This window comes from Anabrus simplex, chromosome 1 (assembly GCF_040414725.1).
Source record: "Anabrus simplex isolate iqAnaSimp1 chromosome 1, ASM4041472v1, whole genome shotgun sequence".
NCBI classification, from domain to species: Eukaryota; Metazoa; Arthropoda; class Insecta; order Orthoptera; family Tettigoniidae; genus Anabrus; species Anabrus simplex.
The window spans coordinates 1,305,709,227-1,305,732,869 of NC_090265.1; the positions used below are offsets into that span (position 1 = coordinate 1,305,709,227).

Sequence of the window (23,643 nt, forward strand, 5' to 3'; positions counted from 1 at the left end):
GACTAGTCCAATTAAGTGCCATACAAGCATTAACTTTGATTATGGATCCCACTTGGAGATTCATATCTTAGAACCACTGCTGAAGTTTCAGATCTGAGATTTTAATCATACTAAACCCATACTGTAAGCCGACCCTTCGGTGTAGGGGTAGTGTGCCTGCCTCTTACCCGGAGGCCCTGGGTTCAATTCCCGGCCAGGTCAGGGATTTATACCTGCATCTGAGGGCTGGTTCAAGGTCCACTCAGCCTACGTGATTACAACTGAGGAGCTATCTGATGGTGAAATGGCAGCCCCGGTCTAGAAAACCAAAATTAACGACCGAGCTGATCCGTTGTGCTGACCACACGACACCTCGTAATTTGCAGACCTTCGGGCTGAGTAGCGGTCGCTTGGTAGGCCATGGCCCTTCAGGGCTGTTGCGCCATGGGGTTTGGGGGGGGTTAAACCTATACTATACCAACTTTAATTATGTGAATTAAAAATATCAATGATAATTTAATTAGCTTAAGTTGGAGAACCAAGGTTTTAATATCATGTACTACTTCAGGATAATAAATTCTATAAGTATTAGGAACACTAAATTACACAATAAACCAAGATAACAGTCATGAATTGAGTGTTAGTTCTACAACCATAATATTCACTGCAAATACAATGAAGAGGTTATGTGAAGAGTAGAGGAAAAAGTGTCCATGATACAAACTATTGGAAAGAGAAAAATTAATTGTTTTGGACACTGTGGTCTTAATTAAGGTACAGCTCAGCATATGCCTGGTATAGAAATGGGAAATCATGATGTCATTCCCTGCCATGCGTCTGCGCTATTGTGGCTTCTGTATAAATATTGGTAAATGTAATGAAATTTGCTATGGAAAGGACCAGCAGATATAGAAATAAACTATAAATGACCACTATCTGGCTAGAGTAAGTTTTGGAGAATGAAGAGAAAATTTACATTCAGAATAAATGTTGTCTTTTATGAAAATACCTTTGAATTGTACAGTAATACGGTAGTTCCCAGTCAGGTACTCTGTGTATGGGCTATGGCTGTAATTTATAAATGTTACGAGTTACACATTACTGTATTTATTTGCTGAAATTGTGCCATTACTACCTATATCTTGGAAACTCAGAATTATTAACACATTCTCAACATGTAATTAACATTCAAAGTGCTCTACATGACAGAAGTAATTTCATGTTCTTTTGAACACATTATCTACAAGCAACACATTGTAAAATCTCTTGAAGGTATACTTATATAGTTAAGGATTTTACAGCATAAATTCACAGTGCCAGGAAATTATTATTCTTGTTACACCTTGCTTATGAAAGCACATCTGAATGAAAGGTAATTTTTCAAGTGCATAGAGATAATATTTATAATTATTTTTATGTAATGGTAGTAGTTACTTAATTATAGACTACTTTGAAATAAACTTTCTCATATGGACATTGAGGATGAAATAAACCTGTAGAATTATTTAAAATTTAATGTAGCAGTAACACATCTAGTGCATGCTAATAATTCTCTAACAAGCAAAGAACACACATTAAAAAAAATCATATCCTCATATTAATGCATCAGATATTAGTACCGGTAAGTACTGTAATGATAACCATGGTATCATGTTTAATTTTTCAATAAAATTATAGGCCTATGCCTAATAAATAACATTTGAAAATTGCAATCATTGCTTTGATATACAATTACTTAAAAGCTAAATCATCAAAATATTTTTTTTAAAGAGTAGACTGTTTTAGTGCCTGTGCATCCAGTTAAGTTAAAGGACAGAAAGGGCAGAATTAAAGAACAGAAGAGTGCATCTGTACTGCATAGCAATGAAAGACTGAGGATGAATGAAAAACAAGTCTCACAGATATTACCTATGAGCTCAGAATTTCAGCTGAAATATTATCAGCAAGAAGTTAAAAACAGAGATGAAAGACATTAAAGAAAAAAATAACAGAGGAAACTTAACTACTCTGTTCCCTTCTTATGATTATTACACCGACAGTGCTCTCAACCTCCGATCAAATCATTATTTACTTGTTCAAATTAGAAAATTCTCATAACAGATCTAGCAAATAATAGTAGTTGATTTGAATGGAAACACAAGGAGAAATGGAAGTAAGTTACTGTATATTATTACTAGTATACAAATATTAATATTTAAGCAGCCTATTTAATTTGGAAAGAAATGTAATGGGTACATTACCGGTAACCAATTTCAATGAGTTGAACCAGCAATTTATCTAGAGAAATGAGGGATTTCACTAAAATCTGTACAAGCAGTGTAAGAGTTGGAAGCATTGATATTGATAGGTTAATAACAGTGAAATGGGAGTTAAACCAAACGTTGGAATGAAAACATGAAAGAAGTGTTTGGTTATTTGAGTTACTGATTAGGAAGTGCCTAAAATAATACTAATCAATCATATTTCTTTTATTTATATAGAACATACTTAACCCTTTAATAGAACACAATTCCTATAGCTACCAAATATTTCCCTCTGTTCTTACCAACTAAAAATCATCTCAATACAAATATCTACAACTCTGAATGCTGTAAGGTAGAGGAGAGTGAGTTCATAATACATTCCAAAGCAACTTCTAAATTAAAATGTGGATTTGAACAAGAAAAACAACTTACAACCATCAAAAATAATGGAATTAAGCACAATATGGTTTGGATTAACTCAAATCTAAATTGAAATCACATTCACAGCTACAATTCAAACACTAAACTAATCTACTCTAATACTAATACTATAATCCATTTACATCAGCATTTCTTACTGAACTTAATGGCCATCTGAGCCTTGTTCAAGTACTTTATTTTTTTATTTAGTAAATAAGTACATTTCACTTCTCATCAAAAAGATTGATTAATTCAAAATAGAAAACTACATAATTTAGAAAACTTCTACAATCCCCTTCTCTGAAATAAGGAAGCATTCATAATAAAAAATGAATGTGTTTGCTCACATGCAATGTTTCAAAATAATCACTTTAAATTAACATCTGCTTTAGATAATAGGAAAGATACCAACAGTATAATATATATCTTACAAGCAGGAAGAAAAACTCAGATGGCACAAAACAAGACCCAGAAAAGACCAAGATGTGAAACGCTGATATAAATGAACTATCTAGCGATAAACTCAATCTCTCATCACTACTCACGCTAAAGCTATTACTACGAAGTCCAGCCAGTTCCATGCATCTCTAAGGTACGTAAATGGCTGGAGTATGAACCCTCGCGCCATCACCTTAACAGCCGACTCAAATGTGTAGATGCCAGTAAAAATTACTCTGAAAGAGAACGGTCCTGCGTTAGGGCTAAACTAACTACATACACACGTATATATGCACCACAAGAAACAAGCACATAGTAGAAGTTATACTGTACTACTTACAGTAAATACAAGCCATATATCACCTATAGTGTCATTATATATAAATATATATGTATGCCTATACTTGGCTATCCATATCGAAGTGATGTATGCCTGGCTATCCATATCGAAGTGCTGATATGGTGGTATCAGTTGCTAAATGATCAGTCCTGATATTTTCACAGGCTAGATAACTTTGCCAATAGGAAGTGAGTATATTAGTGAAACTGAGTTCCATCACCTGAATAGAATTTGCTAATATACAAAGAAGAAAAAAGCTCTCAGTATATTACAGCAAAGCACTGAGGTACAATTGGATCAACATGATTTATCATACATTTTCATCCATATTTAGAAACATAATATTAGATTATTGAATTTAAAGAAATACAACTAAATTCTTAGACCATGTTAGTATTTCATGCAACATGAAATTATTTCAACATTCTACATGAATTTGAGTTAATTAGTTACAGCAACTAACTTTAAGAGAAAGATACATGGTAGTAGAAGTACAGTTTTTTATACTTCATTACATCTGTTGTCTATAAAACAAAGACATCTACAGCAGGCTATATCCTACAGTGAAATGGAGCTACACAAAATCACACACCCAACATCTACAGCTATAATTGTACAGTAAGGTTAAAAATCTCTATTAAATTCCTACAAATCACTCTCACATAAGCTGGTATATCAGTATTCAGAGCTCATGGGTTCGATTTTATGATGAAGATCATCAAAATTAATGTTAATTTTGATTTATTTTAAATTCTTACCAAGGTACCTAATATTTATTCCAGATTAACTCCTTCTTAAGTAAAGGCCCAATAAAATATACTATACATGTAGGAAGTTGCACAATAATTGTAAAAATAAAAAATTAAAACTGAACCTTTCTTGTTTCTTTAAACTATGCTGTTCTTGGACTCCAGTATTGTATGTCACATTTTATCCATCCTCCTTGAGAGAAGTTGAAACTTCAGTGCTGTATATTATGATTTGTTTATCCCTTCACCTTTCTCTGAAAATTATATTTAGGTTTCATGACTGATGCTTTTCAGGTAAATTGATCACAGAGGTATACTACTATCAATGGCATTGTTTACATTTACACCAAATTCTAAGATAAGTAGGTATTCCAGCTCCCAGTCTTCATGCAAAAGAAAAGAAATAGTAGGAGTATCATAATTTAAAAAAAGTGAATGTTACTTTCAGCATGAAAAGCTTGGAATGGTCTGAATATGCTTGAAATTAACAGTTATTAAATATTGTTAAAACTATATTCATATAAGATTAAATATCTATGACTTCCAGAATCAACCTGGGGTTGTACTGGAGCATTTTTTTAAATGTTTGAACTGAAACTCTGTATCTTCTGATGCCTGTTCCAAAGAATTCTTGTCAGGGCCTTCTCAATAACTTTTCAAGGTTCATTAATAACACGACCGTCATATTCCTATTCATTAAGCCTGCTGCACCACTGATTACATCTCTATGCTGCATTCTAGGTTATATTGATGAGATGGAAATCATCTATATCTATATATATATAAAAATAAGAATTTTGTCTGTACATTGCTCAGAATTTAAAAAATGGTATTTCTGTATCGGTCATATCCATAGTAACAAGGAAATGTACTTTTTACTTTCCATAATTTCTGTCTGGTCTGTCTGTAGGTACATGCATTACAAGAAGACAGCTGAAGAGAATTTAATGAAAATATGTATGTAAAGTTGAGGAATGAGCCACTATAATCTAGGCTGTAAATAATTTTATTCACACTGAGCAAAATGGTAGTTTAAGGGAGGGCCTAAAATTTAATTCTCAAATAGTCATGTTATTAGTGGTCCTGTCAATAAATACTGCATAACAAAAGTTTTATAGAATTAAATATCCGATCATTTAAATCTTATACACTTTTACCATACCGGCTATGATAACAGAGATATTCATGAATGTGTATTTTTGTTTCTATGTCCATATGAATGAACGCCGAGCCACGAGAACATGGGTAAACAGAATTTAATGAAAATAGAGTGCGGGGAATAAGAAACTACAGTCTAAGCTAAAAGCAATTTTATTCACCCTGGATAAATTGGTTGTTTAGGGGAAGGCACCTAAAATTTAAATCTTAAATACCTATGTTATTGGTCCTATCGAAAAATACTTCATAACAACATTTATAGAGAATACAATTTCCAATCATTTATGTTTTATACAGTTTTACCTACTGACTATGATAAGAGTGGTATTTAAGAGTCGGAAGAAAACTAAATGTGAAGGCCTACAGTATCAAAAGGTCATAAAATTGATTAACAATAACATTATGTTGACTATTGTTTGTTGTAATATTCTTTATCTCTTATGCTCCCACTCATCTCTGATAGATAGGATTATTACTGCATACCGAGTAGAAAAGCCTGCCTAAATATTGGCAGGAAACAGCAGGGGAGTTAGAGAACTTTCTTCTCTAGCATACCATTCCTCTGGTTCATACATTTTATGATACTGCTGGTACGTAACACACTGGTTCATCATAGTATTCCCTGTCTGACTCGTTGGCTGAATGGTCAGCGTACTGGCCTTCGGTTCAGAGGGTCCCGGGTTTGCTAGCGTCTGGTGAGACATTCTCGAGTTGTAGCTTGCAGTGAGCAGAGGTGATACTTGCTGTAATCAGAGAGGCGTTTTGTACGAGTTGTGGGAAGATGTCCCATGCCATGTTGGGAGTTCGAGATCTGCTGTTGACAGAACCAGGGAGAAAGATGCTGGAGTGTAACAACATTCTATGGTTATGAATGTTAGCCATATATAATTCTACGGAGAGTCTACGTAAGGTAACGTGTTGGGCCTTTTCAAACTATACCAACGCTATCAGCAAAGTGGAGTCCATTCTTGAAAAACGAGTCATGACTGCGTGTGAATATTTTGCGTTTCAGAATAAACTGAGTACCAGTTATTGAGAGAGAGTTACTTCATAATGAAGAGACATTAATTATTTATATCAATATTCTGTTTATTTTGTTACATATGTATAAGGGTGTATCACGATGAGCTATGCTCAGATATCAAGATAAACACTGGTTTAATTTATGACGCTCAATAGACCAAGTAAATTGTATGAGATTAAGATATATTCTGTTTCATTTCTATGGGTGGGGGAAATTACCAGATGGACTCCTTTACCAATATTATTTTTCAGGTATCAAGTGATTCAGATCTTGTCACAAGGCAACGACCCTGAAGATGAGTTTCAACAGCCGGCAGTTTTAAGAATGATTTATTTCTTTATATATTTCGATGGCTCCCAAATTCCTTTATTCATTATCAGTTATTAATTATTAAATAGAAAGATTTCACCCCTTACAAGTAATTACAAATCTGGATATTTTGTATCAGCTACTATATGTATTATATGCAAGTTAAATCACTGTCATTAAAACAATAATTTATTTACAGGTGCCGAAACCAAAAAAAAGTCAGTTCAATGAAGTATTATTCATACCGCCTTATGGTTCGTGAAAATGAAAACAATCGCATATTGAAATGTGGGCAATTATTTCACCATTATGCTGTTGATATGTATGTCAAAATTGAAACAGTGTTTGACATTCATCAAGTTGAACCAGAGCAAACTTTGTTCTGAAGAGTATGTTCACCTTCGAGTAACAGTGATGGAAATGCAGAGAATATCGGCCAGATGACCATTCTTCCAGCAACATACATCGGAAGTTCTCGACGTATGCACGAATGTGCTCAAGATGCCATGTCGTATGTTCATCATTATGGCACAGCAGATTTATCACATTCACGTGCAATCCGCAGTGGATAGAATTCAAACAAGAGTTATTCTCTGGCCAATCAACCATTGATCGCCATGACATTACGGTAGAATCTACCAACAAAAGTTGAAATCTAATGGATTTCATTGTGAAACATAGCGTGTTTGGCGAGACGTGCTGCTGGATGTATTCGGTGGAGTGGCAGAAACGTGGATTGCCTCATGCACATATTCTGATTTGGTTGGTTGAGAATATAAGACCAAATGAAGTTGTGATATCAGCTGAAATCCCTGATGTACAAGTAGATTCAGGCTTGCACGATATTTAAAATGAAATTTACCGTTGGTCTTTATAGCTATTGTTGAGAGTGAAGGAGAATTTCCTGTTGTGTATGTTTATCAGGAACTCAAGGGAGACTTCATTAGTTAGTCGGAACATAGAAAAAATGATGAACTCTTCTCAGAAGAACTCTTAAGGTTTCACTTTACTTTTTCCTGCCTGCTGGCTCTTCAGAAATGTGTGCGCGTGTGTTTTGTATTCAGGAATCATTCAAGACGAATAATTTCACACTACAAGATGTGTGGTTAAGGTTATTTTTAATATGTATAACTTTCCCTGTTTTCATCTCCTTGTAAGATGTGTATTGTTTAATTTCCTGTTGTGTATGTTTATCAGGAACTCAAGGGAGACTTCATTAGTTAGTCAGATCATAGAAAGAATGATGAACTCTTCTCAGAAGAACTCTTAAGGTTTCACCTTACTTTTTCCCCGCCTGCTGGCTCTTTAGAAGTGTGTGCGCGTGCGTTTTGTATTCAGGAATCATTCAAGGCAAATATTTTCGCACTGCAAGTTGTGTGGTTAAGCTTATTTTTAATATGTATAACTTTGCTTTCTCAACGATGCATGTGTTTCTACATTCGTCCCTGTTTTTATCTCCTCGTAAGATGTGTATTATTTAATGTAACACCTTGTGTAAAAAACTGGGTTATATGAAGGAGTTATATCATGTTCAAAATCATGCTTTCACGTCTCTGCACAATATTTATAATGAAATTTTACCGTTGGTCTTTACAGCTAGTGTTGAGAGTGAAGGAGAATTTCCTGTTTTGTATGTTTATCAGGAACTCAAGGGAGACTTCATTAGTTAGTCAGAACATAGAAAAATGAGAACTCTTAAGGTTTCACTTTACTTTGTCCTGCCTGCTGGCTCTTCAGAAATGTGTGCACGTGTGTTTTATATTCAGGAATCATTCAAGAAGAACACTTTCGCACTGCAAGATGTGTGGTTAAGGTTATTTTTAATATGTATAACTTTTGTTTTCTCAACGATTCATTTGTTTCTATACTCATCCCTGTTTTTATCTCCTTGTAAGATGTGTATTGTTTAATGTAACACCTTGTGTAATATAAATGCCTAAATGCTTGCCTATTCCCACATTTTGGCTGATGATGACGCAAATCAGCGTTGAAACTAGTTCCAAGTACAAATACATGTTATAAATAAACTATAACATTTTTGTATTGAAAAGGTGGACCGTTTTAAGTTTTCCTATCATCCTTGCACGAGGTAGTTATTAAAAACATGATTCATGGTCCCTGTGGAACACTTAATCAAAATTCACGGAGTATGGTGGATGTTCAAAGCCTTATTCACGGGCATTAGTACCAGAAATAATTACCGGAAATGAAGGTTATCCACTGTATCGTCGCCGGTCGACTGCAGACAACGAAAGATCAACAATAGTCAAAGTGAATCAACAATAGATTGGAATTGATAATCGTTGGACTGTTTCATATTCACCGATCCTATCAAAGATTTTAAAGGCGCACATCAATGTTGAATTATGCCATTCCGTCAAATCTATCAAATACATTTGTAAATATGTAAACAAAGGAAGCGACATGGCTGTAATTGGAGTTAGTGCAGAGAATTCCAATGATGAAGTTACCCAATACCAGATGGGCCGCTACTATGTTAGCAGTAATGAACCAATTTGGCGCATTTTTCTTTTCCCGTTCATGAAAGACACCCCACTGTTGTTCACTTAACCATGCACTTAGAAAATGGTCAAAGAGTATATTTCATGGCTCAGAATGCATTACAATGAGCTGTTGAACCACCATCTACAACCTAGATCAGTTTTTTTGAATTGTGTCAGAATGATGATTTCGCCCAAACACTGCTATACTCCGAAATGCCAAAATATTATACTTGGAATCAATCCTCAAAGAAATTTAAACAGTGGAAACAAGGAAAACCAGTTGCAGGTTACCCACATGTATATTCCACAGATGCAATAGGTTGAATTTATTCAGTCCATCCAAGCAACGATGAGTGATTTTATTTGCGATTGCTATTAGTCAAAGTTCGAGGCCCAACATCATTCCATCATTTACGAACTGTTAATGGTGAATTGTGTGGCTCTTACAGAGAAGCCTGTCCACGTTTGCAACTGTTAGAAAATAATGCTCATTGGGGTCAAACTCTCAATGATGCTGTAATTTCTTCATAACCACATCAAATACAAACATTGTTTTCTATAATTATATCAACATGCTGCCCATCAAACCCAACTGATTTATGGATCAAATACAAAGATGATATGTATGATGATATCATGCATCAAATACACTTCACGACAGGAAATCCAAATTTACAAATCTGTGAAGAAATTAACAATGAGGCGTTGATATCAATTGAGAACATGTGCTTAATGATGTCAAACAAAGTATTATCACAATTAGGCATGGCCACGGCGAATCGCCCGATGCACAACACTTTTAATCAAGCATTGCAATGTCATGTCCGTCCCAGTCTTGAGCTCAGGACAACCACTCTTCCGAGGATCGGACCTGTGATCAGGAACGTAGGAAGGATGGTATCACTCAGACATGAGCAGATATTAAGGGGGATAATATGAGAATATATTTATACCTATGTAATGGCAGTGATGCCAAAATAATATGAATAATATTAGAAAAGGAAAACAATGTAAAATAAGAAACATAAGGGTCTTGGAATGTGAAAGTTTTTTTTTTTTTGCTAGTTGTTTTACGTCGCACTGACACAGATAGGTCTTACGGCGACGATGGGATAGGAAAGGGCTAGGAGTGGGAAGGAAGCGGCCGTGACCTTAATTAAGGTACAGCCCCAGCATTTGCCTGGTGTGAAAATGGGTAACCACGGAAAACCATTTTCAGGGCTGCCGACAGTGGGGTTCAAACCTACTATCTCCCGAATACTGGATACTGGCCGCACTTAAGCGACTGCAGCTATCGAGCTTGGTGATTGTGAAAGTATACTGAATGTAAAAAGGTAGCAAGTTGTGCAATCAGAAGAAATGGCTTGGTTAAGCAGTGGCTAATCACGTAGCAGGAAACTGCATCCTCCCAAGTGCGTAGATTGTCTTCTAGAAAAGACGAAAAGATGTTGAACGAAAAGGGGAGTTTTCATTCTGATTGGCTGAAGTCGGTTTCCATAGGAGATAGAACTTAGATTCTGTTCCAGAAAATATGGGCGTGACGAGGAGAGAGTATAAAACCAGGGGCCACACCTTGATCAGGGCTTTTTTTGGATCAATTCTACCGGGAGTTGCGAGCGGAAGCTCTGCCAGTCAGTACTTTGAGGTCTTCAAATAATAATAATAGTAATAATAATAATAATAATAATAATAATAATAATAATAATAATAATAATAATAATAATAATAATAATAATAACAACAGGGTCAAACACTTCAAGTTTGGACTTAGAATTTATACCACTGAGAATCGACCACGCCAAGTCTTCGACATAGGTATCATTTGAGGTTGTGGAGGAGCTTGTAAATACTGTATACAAAATCATCTGTCTGGAATTAAACGTGGTATAAGGGAAGCTGTGGACTTCAATTCTCTCACGCGTAGCGGATCTCCCAGGCCCTTAGAATTAATCTCCCAAGCTGCTCGGGGAGCAATCTGACTTAACAACACCTCACGTCGTGCAAATACCAGTGTCACGACAGACTACTAACTTGTTTGGTGTGCAGCTGTGCGGTACTGGGTTCAATTCTGCCTCAGTAAGGAGACAAAATTTTAAGAGCCCTGCAGAAGAGGCTAGTTCAAGCAAGAAGTTGTCGCAGAGCTGGTCCAGAGCAGTCGAGAGGCCTACTGTTCCAGCCAACGCAGGAGGTAGCAGACATCAGGACTGAGGAGCAGCTGGAGGCACCTTGAGGAGCATCAACGTCGGGACGCCAGGAGAAGATTGCAGAAATTCGGGCAGTGATAAGTACCCAAGAGTGTTGCGATTATGGCAGGTTTGAATGTACCTAACGATGTGCCAGAAAATGTGTCTGAATATAGTAGTGCAGGGGACGCGCACATTGGACATTTATATGTGTCTGTTACTGAGGGATACCGGCTAATTGGTCATGAGTTGAGCGATAGTAAACCAGAACAGTTACATGAGTTTATCGCTAATGTGGATGCTGCACAGAGTATGGTTAGAGATAGGGACCAACCATTGTTCTTTAAATATATCTCGACGAAAATTACGGTTTCTGCTCATGAAAAGTTATTATCCCAGGGCGATATAATTAACTGGGAAAGAGCTAAAGAAGCTCTTTGGGAATATTACAGTAAACAGGTCACGTTTGACTTGTATTTATGTCAGTTATTCCAAAAAAGCCAAGGTCCGAAAGAAACAATAGCGGAATGGGCACATAAGATTGAGGAAACAGAGGTAATGTTTCAAAATGCAATTCTGGAAAATGAACCGGTAGAGTATCGAACAGGCCAGCCCAGAATGCTATAGAAAATCACAATAGCGGGATTCATTCAGGGGATCCACACAGCGCGAATTGAAAGTAAAGTACAAGATCGTAGTCCTCAAACTTTTGAGGCAGCCGTTGCGATAGCTCGACAGGAAGAGGCCTTGGTCAATTCTCAGAAAGTGAGAGAGGCCCTCATTAGGAACAATTCCACTCCGAGAACAGGGGCTGGCACAGGCAGCCGGCCGGCCACATGAAAAGCCAGTGGCAGGCCAAACTCATACAGGTAACGCAAAGATCAGGTAAACCTCCCCATAAGGTATTATTGATATGCTTTAATTGAAAAACGGAGGGTCACATGGCCAAGGATTGTAGGCATAAAAACCAGAGCTCAGAGGTGAAAGAAATCCCGAGGAGTAAAGGAAACTCCATGGGAAAAACCAGATGCAATTATTGTGGAAAGCTTGGCCAATGGGTGCGGCAGTGCAAAAAGAGACTAGCTGACCGGAACCAAAATAAGGCTACAGGTAATGAGGTGAACATTGTGCGCACCTCTGGTTACCAACAGCGTGCGAATTGTAAGGGGCTGAAGTGCTTTAAGTGCGATGAAGGAGGGCACAAAAAAAGCAGAGTGCCCACGAAGAGGTTCGAAGTCAGAGTCCAGACGATGTTATACCTGTGGCAAAGCTGGCCACCTGCAATGGCAGTGTCGTACCAGATATGACAACGAGCCCAGAAGCAGGGCGGGGAACTCGCCAAGAGATCGAACCAGGGACATCAATAATAATAATAATAATAATAATAATAATAATAATAATAATAATAATAATAATAATAATAATAATAATAATAATAATAATAATAAACCCCATGATAAAGCATGTGAGAAGGTGCAGTGTAAAATATGTAAAAGATGGTCGCACTCAGCTAGAGAGTGTTGGTTTAACACCAAAAGGGAGGATTTAAACTAGCCAGGAGTCACAAGACAGGGATGCTTGGGACTCCTCCGAAGACCATCAGTCCCAGTAAGGTCAGACAGCAAGAGGAAGGGACCATTCTGGTAGCGGTAACTGGACGTAGAGATGTCTTAAGGTTTTTGATTGATACAGGTAGCGATGTATCTCTTATCAAGGAAGGTAGTGTCCCTTACAGTGCACGGGTTAACTGGAAGGAAATTCTGGAATTGAAAGGAATTACCAAGGGTTCAAAGCATACCAAGGGAAAGGTCCGATCCCCGTTGGAGGTAGATGTCCGGACTTTCATGTAGTGGACAATGATTTCAATCTGAAACAGGACGGTATTATCAGGAAGGATGTGTTAAGAGATAGCGTCCTAAATTATAGAGAAGGCTATGCCATTATAGCAGGCAAATAAATACCCACTGGGTGCGAAGAAAGCTATGTGGATAGTACTCAAACCAAGAGTAGAAAAGACAAGCAAGTGGCCGAAGGCTTGATAGAACGGCAGGAAGTAAAACCAGGCATATATCTAGCTGAATGTCTAACGAGAGCCAAGGATTATAACGCACTCGTTAGCATGATAAACACCACTGACAAGGAGTGGCGATTGCGAAGCCCTAATATTAAGTTAATGGATATAGGGAGCGAACCTTCAGCAGTTATGCACAGAATCGAACAAAACATAACAGTAGAAAGTGGTAGCCAGGCCAAGAGCCTGAATGCGCAGAAGGATGACAATAATAATAATCATGATGTCAAATCCCGGATGCAGTGAATACGAGAGCTACTCAGAGTAGAACACTTAGCTCCTCAGGACAGGGAGAAAATTTATGCCATTTGTATGGCTTATTAGGATATTAAATTCAATTTACAAAGTATACATTTATTATTCACGACTATTCAATACCTACAGGATATCTTTCATTTAGAAGTGGATAAGTTAACGCATACAGATATACTGAAACATGCTATCCCAACACCTGTAGATCAATCTCTGATACACATGAGGCAGTACAGGTTACCTGAGGCTCAGAAAGAAGAGATAGGTCGACAGATAAATAAGATGTTAGAGGATGATATCATAACTCCTTTAACTTCCCCACCGTCAAGCCCCATCCTACTTGTCCCAAAGAAAATGGACGCTTCTGGCAAACAAAAATGGCATGTAGTTATTGATTTTAGACTTCTCAATGACATCACCATAGGTACTATGTACCCTATTCTGTTAATTTCTGAGATATTAGATGCCCTAGGGAAAGCGAAGTATTTCTCCACTATGGATCTGGCCAGTGGATACCATCAGGTACTACTGAAACCTGAGGATAAGCATTATCAGTACAAAAGGATGGCTATGGGTTTGAGGGACATGTCAGCAACTTTTACGCGTTTAATGAAGATGGCATTAACAGGGTTAGAAGGCATTAAATGTTTGGCGTGTCTAGACGATTTGATCTTGTATGCTAGCAATGTAGAGGATCATAACCAGAGACTACGTGATGTTTTCCAAAGATTGAGAGAAGTAAATCTCAAATTAGGTCTGGATATGTGTGAGTTTTTAAGAATGGAAGTGGCATTCTTAGGACGTGTGATTACCAAGGACGGTGTTCAGCCCGATGGCCGGAAGGTTCAGGCAGTAAGAGAATACCCTCAACCTACCACCACGAAACAGCTGAAGGGATTTCTAGGCTTGTCAGGCTATTATCGTAGATTCATTCCAAACTACAGTAAGATAGCGAAACCACTGTGTGAGCTACTTAAGAAGGAAGTACCATACGAGTGGACTGATAGGCAAGAGCATGTCTTCCAAATTTTAAAGAATGAGCTAACAGAAAAACCGATATTGCAATACCCGGATTTTGAGAAACCTTTTATTTTGACTACGGATGCAAGTAACGAGACCTTAGGAGCAGTATTGTCACAAGGACAGATAGGTAAGGATTTACCAGTTGCTTATGCTAGTAGGACCTTAAAAGGGCCAAAAAGAATTATTCAGTGATGGAGAAAGAATTATTAGTGACTGTTTGGTGTGAAATATTTCAGGCCGTACCTGTTCGGTGGACATTTTACAGTAGTAACAGACCACAAACCTTTGAAGTGGGTGTTTAATGTCTGAGACCCATCTTCTAGATTGATTAAATTCCGGTTAAAATTAGCCGAGTACGATTTTGAGATAGTGTACAAGGAAGGCAAGCAAAACTGCAACACGGATGTCTTGAGTAGGATACCGGTTAGGAATGAAGCACCTGAACAAGAAGTGCGAATTGTTAGGTCTGGTGAGAATAACCAGGAGACCAGAAATGAGGAACGTGATGCTAGCAAGACACTAGTTTCACCCGTTAGCACAGGTAATAATGCGCGAACACAGAGACTCAACTCTGAATCCGAGGATGCCATGGCAGAGGTGACAGAGCCTGAGAGCGAGAATGAGAAAATGGATGATAGGGAGGACTTACCTGAAGAGGCTGGGAACACTAGCACAGAGCTAACGGAACAAGAAAAGTTAGAGATTTTAAGGAATGTCATGAGTCGCTAGCATCAGGCCATCAGGGCATTGCGAGAACATATGCCCGGATGAAGGACCACATCCAGTGGGATGGAACGCAAAAGGATGTAGGAAAGTATATTCATTCATGCCCATCATGTCAAAGGAACAAAATTACCGGGCCAGAAGTGAGGGCACCAATGACAATTACTGATGCACTGAACGCAATTTTTGGGAAAGTTTTCCTAGATGTAGTGGGCCCTCTAAATGTGACCGAAGCAGGGAGCAAATATATACTCATCTGCCAAGATCAGCTGTCCAAGTACTTAATTGCAAGTGCTATGCCAGACCAAAGAGCCGAAACTATAAGCACGAACTCTGATTAATGGAGTAATTCGTGTATTTGGTATACCAAACGCCGTATTAACAGATCAGGGTGCAAATTTCATGTCAGATATTTTTAAGAAATTATGTAGAATATTATGGATTAAGAAAATCCATACAGCTGCATTCCGGCTACAGTCTAACGGTAGTCTGGAGCGCTCTCATAGAGTGCTAGCAGAGTACTTGAGACATTATGTGTGTAGTTCCCAAGATGACTGCGATAATTATTTCCCCATGGCAATGTTTGTGTATAACACGACCAATACACCATTTGAACTGATATTTGGACGGAAGGGAAATATTCCTGGTGTACTCCAAAGGAAACCTGAACCTAATTATAACGAATGTCAGAATGTCTTGGAACAATTAACCAGGCATCTGCAAGAGAGCCACAAGATAGCTAGGAAAACGTTAATTAAAACTAAGGAGAAAAGGAATACTATGATAAAGCTCAGAATGAAATTTTGTTCAAGGTAGGAGATCTTGTGTTGTTACACAATGACGCCCTATGAAGGGGACGCTCAAGAAAACTTCCCCACCATATCAAGGCCTCTATAAAATAACTAGTGTATCGGGAGTGAATTGCAGGCTACAGGTAAATAAGCGTGGAAAGCAAATTAGGGTCCACAAAAATAGATTGAAAACGTATGTCAATTAGGGATGAAGCATGAAAAATGGCTCCTATTTAGGCCACAGTGAGTTACACTTTCCCTCACTCCAATGGCATTGTGGACTATTGTGTACCACTGATAGAGTTAGTTGAAATAGTTAGGTCATGTGCTAAATTAAGAAAGTAATGGAAATTTCAACCTGTGATTGAGGAACCAAGGAATTTTGGTATGAGAGTACCATTGCGAATACATCCTAAGTACCCATCAGAGGGACTACCAGGAGATGAGACTGTTTGTCCAGACGTCAACTTGTGTCAAAAAGGGAACCCCAGGGTACAGAACTGAGTATAGAGAGTTCGGATTCTTAAATAAGGATTAAAATTTTCTGCAAATACATTGTGAATGTTTTAGGGAAACTTTCACTTATTGTCACTAGAAAATTAGATAGACAATTAAGGTAGCACTGAATAATGAAGTAAATAAGATCTGCTTGTAACTACTAGAATAGAGGCAAAGTGTGTCCACGCCTAGTTCCACTGGGATGAAATCCATTAATTTGTACAGCGAAATTCCACACATGTGGACGTTTTTACGTGATCCAGGTGACAACATCTGGATAAGGGATGTTATTTTGTGAGGATAACCCCGTGTGGTATCGGGGATTTACGCAAACAACACTTACACTTAGTATTTTCTACCCCGCAGGTTATAACTCCGAATTGGGAGGTTGGTGATGTTACTACACTAGACTGACTATTAACATTTTGCTACAGGTACTGCTATTCTCAGTTGGCAAATAAGGGCTCATAACCAATGATGTTTTCCATCTAGCCGTAAGGCAAGGAGGATTGACGCAGGAACGTCAAACAGGGAGAGAGACATTTTTTAGTGGGCTAGCAATAGCTCTAAGAACTTGTTAGAGCTACCCAGAAAGTGAAGTCCCACAGATGTATCAGTTCACGAAAGCAAATTCATGTTGTAGCCAAGTATTCAAGAGAATACTTGCAGGCTAGTGGTGAAGATAATTCACAGAAAGACAGTTATTTACAGTAAGGCAGTGAGTCACACTAAGAGCATAGTCAGATACAGACAAACAGTTGAATGAGGGGCTCATAGACACGTAACAGTAAAAGTGTGTGAAGGTTGTTGTAACCTTGCAGGTGGGTGACTGAGCTGGACAGAAGGGATGATGAGCTGCATGACGTGGAGAACACTGACTTCACTGTTGTGTTACCGGTACTAGGGGTGTCCATACCCACCAGCCAAATGGATTTAAAGATGATTCATTAAGAATTTTGTATTTTGTATATGTATTTTGTTCATCGAGGAGAAGCACAATTGTATACTATAAGTGGAAGTTAATCACTTATATTAACCTAACATGTTTGGCAGATCTGTTCACTGCAGCCCGTAGAAATTTACAAAAGACCAAAACCCTATGTATTCAAATAGAAAAGGAATTACACATAAAGAGCGAACATGACATGTTAGTAGAACATCAATTATAAAGAATTCAAGGGATCAAGGACCTAATTAGAAAAATTACTAGGATCGAAACGCCGGAAGGCAATGGGAAACGAAGCAAACGCGGATTGATAAATGCAATCGGTACCATCACAAAAATATTATTTGGTACGATGGACAAAAGTGATGCCGTATATTACGAAGGCAAAATTAAGGAATTAGATCAGGAACAGTTGTCCATGATAAAGGTAGCAAAAAGTCAGATGTTAGTTGTAAAATCAACCTTACAGTCTATCATTAATACTCTGTAAGACATCAAAGCAAATAAACTTAAACTAAGTGAAAATTTTGAACAGCTTAAAAGTTTCATTCAAAATGAAACAACAGGTATAAATGAGGTTTTCAGACAGTCAGAAATGCAGATAACCTTAAATAAACATTTAATTGAGTTGCAAGGATTTTTAATGCAATTACATGAGCATTATCATATTTTGTTAGATAGTATTGTCAATTCACAGACAGGCATGGTAAGTGTCCAAGTGTTAAGTCCCGATGATCTAGTAAAGGCATATAAGAAAGCCCAGAGAGATTTTCCTAAAGGGTATGATCTACCATATGAATTGCAAGTCACTTAGGGGTATTTGATTTTAAAAATATCAAGAGTGAGTGTGTATTTAACTCAAGATACCTTAGTGTATATTTTACGTACCTCTCTCTCTAACAGAATAAATTACAATTTGTACCATTGTATACCCTTCCCTACTCCTATGAAAAATAATCCAAATCATTTTGTGCATTTTTGTAATGAAAAGCAACATGTATCAATTGATCAAGAAAGACAGACATATGTTGAATTAAGTGAAGAACAAGTGAAACAGTGCAAGTGGACTGACAATGGACAGAGATTATGCAAATCAAATTTTCCCATTAATAACGTAATGTCAAAGGGTAATTGTATTGTCAAATTGTTAACTGGTGTTAGTTATATTCCAGAAGACTGCAAGAAAAGTGTGATGCCAGTTTACAAACTCATATGGATACCTATCGATGATAATATGTTTATTTTTGTATCACCTCAAGAGGCAAAAGTAACAAGTGTATGTCAGGATACTACTAGTGATTTAAGTTTAAGTGGTGTGGGTATAATACATTTCACAGATTTATGTACAGTGTATAGTCTCACAAGTAAAATTCAGAGTATGAGTTCAGACAATACTACAACCAAAACAGACTTGGTACCAGAAGTAATGTTGGTTTATGATTGCTGTGAACAATTAGACAGTGAAATTAAAATAGGTGAAGTGCCTGAATTAAACAGGGTCACAGTAGGTAGCTTACTGAACCATATATGCGATTTAAAGTTAGCCAGTCATAAAACAGAGGAAGTGGAAACACTTGTTTTACAAAAAGAAGAATTTAAAAGGCAAATGACCCAACAGTATACAAACGTGTTTCAAATTGTAACAGGTAGTATTTTGTTTGCAGTACTTTTATTAATCTGTTGCTATTGTTGCTACTGTTGTGGTTGCTGTAGAAAATTTCAGTCTGTAACTAGGTGTATAGAAGACAACAGGGAGCGCTATCCTAATTCATGTGTTTTTCAAAACGTAATCACTAAGGATCACAGAGCCGAGGTCTCCAATGAGGACATCACTGTCCATTTTCAGCACTTAAGACTGGCTAGAAGGGCCCCTACTCATTCGGGATCACTACCGGGAATAGAATTGTATGAACGCCCTACTACAGGCAGAACAAATGTCAGGGATGACTTGGCACAGCGCACCCCTGAACAGAAGTTTAGAGCCTCCGACAGGTTTTGAAGGTGAAAATGAATGCAGAAGGTATTGCATTAATTTATTCCCAGGGGAGGGAGGTATCGTGTCCGCCCCGGTCTTGAGCTCAGGACAACCACTCTTCCGATGATCGAACCTGTGATTACCGAGCTCGATAGCTGCAGTCGCTTAATTGCGGCCAGTATCCAGTATTCGGGAGATAGTAGGTTCGAACCCCACTATCGGCAGCCCTGAAAATGGTTTTCCGTGGTTTCCCATTTTCACACGAGGCAAATGCTGGGGCTGTACCTTGATTAAGGCCACGGCCGATTCCTTCCCACTCCTAGCCCTATCCTGTCCCATCGTCGCCCTAAGACCTTTCTGAGTCGGTGCGACGTAAAGCAACTAGCAAAAAAAAAAGAACCTGTGATTGGGATCGTAGGAAGGATGGTATCACTCAGACATGAGCAGATATTAAGGGGGATAATATGAGAATATATTTATAACTATGTAATGGCAGTGATGTCAAAATAATATGAATAATATTAGAGAAGAGAATCACTGTAAAATAAGAAACATAAGGGTCTTGGAATGTGAAAGTATACTGAATGTAGAAAGGTAGCAAGTTGTGCAATCAGAAGAAATGGCTTGGTCGAGCAGAGGCTAGTCACGCAGCAGGAAACTGCACCCTCCCAAGTGCGTAGATTGTCTTCTAGAAAAGACGAAAAGATGTTGAACGAAAATGGGAGTTTTCGTTCTGGTTGGCTGAAGTCAGTTTCCATAGGAGATAGAACTTCGATTCTGTTACAGAAAATACGGGCGTGACGAGGAGAGAGTATAAAACCAGGGGGCACACACTGATTGGGGCTTTTTTGGATCAATTCTACCGGGAGTTGCAAGCGGAAACTCTGCCAGTCAGTACTTTGAGGTCTTCAAATTAATAATAATAATAATAATAATAATAATAATAATAATAATAATAATAATAATAATAATAATAATAATAATAATAATAATAATAATAATAATAATAATAATAATAATAATAATAATAATAATAATAATAATAATAATAATAATAATAATAATAATAATAATAATAATAATAATAATAATAATAATAATAATAATAATAATAATAATAATAATAATAATAATAATAATAATAATAATAATAATAATAATAATAATAATAATAATAATAATAATAATAATAATAATAATAATAATAATAATAATAATAATAATAATAATAATAATAATAATAATAATAATAATAATAATAATAATAATAATAATAATAATAATAATAATAATAATAATAATAATAATAATAATAATAATAATAATAATAATAATAATAATAATAATAATAATAATAATAATAGGGTCAAACAGTTCAAGTTTGGACTTAGAATTTATACCACTGAGAGTCGACCACACCAAGTCTTCGATATAAATATAATTTGAGGTTGTGGAGGAGCTTGTAAATACTGTATATAAAATCATCTGTCTGGAACTAAATATGGTATAAGGGAAGCTGTGGACTTCAATTCTCTCACACATAGCGGATCTCCCAGGCCCTCAGAATTAATCTCCCAAGCCGCTCGGGGAGCAATCTGACTTAACAACACCTCACGTCATGAAAATGCCAGTGTCACGACAGCAACGTGAAAAACTGTACGATCTCGATGCTTTAAGAGAATCAGTTTGAATAAATCTTCCGCTGTTGAACCAACAACAAAAGTATGTATTTAATACTCTAACGAAAGTTGCAAATGATGGAACTGGAGGGATTTACTTCTTGGACGCTCCAGGGGGTACAGGAAAACTTTCTTAATTTCATTGATTTTAACAACAATTCGCTTGTTTCATCAGGCACTGCAGCTACATTGTTAGAAGGTGGTTGAACAGTCCATTCCGCGCTAAAATTGCCGTTGAATATGCAAAGCAACGAAACTCTGACCTGCAACATATCGAAGAACTATGCTATGGCAAAGGTTTTGCTGCAATGTAAATTGATAGTGAGAGATGAATGCACCATGGTACATAAAAAGTCTTTGGAGGCATTAGACCAAACCATGCAAGATCTGCAGAACAATTAAAACCGATTTGGTGGAGCGATGATTTTGTTAGCAGGAGATTTTCGTCAAACGTTACCAGTGATTCCATGGTCAACGCCAGCTGATGCATGTTTAAAGTTATCAGTTTTGTGGAAACACATCAAGATACTAAATATAAGCCAGAATATGCGTGTCGAGTTGCAAAATGATCTATCTTGAGAGATATTTTCAAAACACATAATTGACATTAGTGATGGCGAATTCCCTTCAGACGTTCTGACTGGCTGCATTACTTTTCTTGACAATTTTTGTCAGTTTACTGAATCCAAAACCAAACTCAATCAAGAAGTATTCCCAAACATTCCTCAAAACTACAGAGATCATATTTGGTTGAGCGAACGAGCTACACTGGCTGACAAAAACATGGATGTAAATGAATTAAATTTCAAAATTCAAAATGAAATTGCCGGTGAATTGGGGACTTACAAATCAGTTGATTCAGCTACTAACCAAGATGATGATGTCAACTATCCACCCGCATTTTTGAACTTGCTGGATTTGCCAGGATTGCCACCTCACATTCTTAAATCAAAGGTCGGATCAGTGGTCATAATGCGAAACATCAACCAACTGAGTCTTGGTAATGGCACATGGCTAGCGGTGAAAACATTCCTGAACAACGTGATAGAAGCAACCATTCTAACGGGCAAGTATAAAGGAGAAGACATTTTGATACCACGCATCCCTATGATTCCGAATGACATACCATTTGAATTTAAACTATTGCAATTTCCAGTGCGGCTCGCTTTTGCTATGACCATAAATAAATCCCACGGGCAGTCATTGAGGGTTTGCGGCATTAATCTTGAAAACCCATGTTTCTCGCATGGCCAATTGTATGTTGCCTGTTCCCATGTTGGAAAACCATCAACTCTGTTTGTTTACACGCCAGGTAACCAAACATTTTTTTTTTTCTAGTTGCTTTACGTCGCACCAACACAGATAGGTCTTATGGTGACGATGGGACAGGGAAGGGCTAGGAGTGGGAAGGAAGCGGCCATGGCCTTAATTAAGGTACAACTCCAGCATTTGCATGGTGTGAAAATGGGAAACTACGGAAAACCATTTTCAGGGCTGCCGACAGTGGGGTTCAAACCTACTATCTCCCAAATACTGGACACTGGTAACCAAACAAAAAATATCATGTACCTTAACGGTTTCCAATGAAAAATATCTTCATAGTGTTGATTGGAATCAGTGTTTTCTATGATAGTTATTTCATACGAAGAAAGAGGAGTAGCCACTATAGCTGCCACCACCAACAGTTCTGTCAGTCCTATTTCTTTATTAACTCCTAATTTGCACTCCGTCTTGGTCCACTTGACCCGGTTGTGCCATCGCCTTATCACACTCCTATACCGCTGCACTGTTATGCCCATACTGCTTTCCCTGCACTTCTGGACCGTCACCACGCATGTCTACTAACTAGCTCAGCTCAGCAAAGACTGAAAGAGGAGTAAGTTTAGCCACATTATCTTCATGCCATCAACTTATCAAATTACTTGATTTGCAACGGGGGATAATTATGGCTCTGTGAGGGATTTTAAGACCTGTGGAACAGTTTACATCTACGTTACAGTCAATCAGGGTTATTACTGGGTAGTGATATGCTGTGACCTATTTGAGCATTTCCTTATTCACAATCAAGATATTAATATTGCAGGTAATGAAAACACGTTTTTCCAGTAGTTTCTAACTAACTTTTGGTAGCAGTAGAAAATTAACTCATTTGATGTTGATGATGTAGTCATTTGCATTATTCTGATTTTTGTGTGCAGTACAGACTGAATATGAGTTTGTTCCATTGTCATTTATTTTTGACAGACCGACATCTGTCGGGTCAGCTAGCATGAAGATAAAATTGGAATTCAAAAGGACAAATTGGAGCAAATATTAATTTATAGGAAGAGGAATTAGG

At 37.3% G+C, this 23,643-nt stretch overlaps 1 protein-coding gene across 1 annotated transcript in view; it reads right to left on the reverse strand.

The window, feature by feature from the left end:
- para (paralytic) overlaps window positions 1-23,643 on the reverse strand; it is a 947,817-nt gene that overhangs the window by 763,045 nt on the left and 161,129 nt on the right. Inside the window, exon 4 of the mRNA XM_067137715.2 lies at window positions 3,188-3,316. Within this exon, the coding sequence (XP_066993816.2) occupies window positions 3,188-3,316 (129 nt within the window). The remainder of the gene's footprint in view (window positions 1-3,187; window positions 3,317-23,643) is intronic.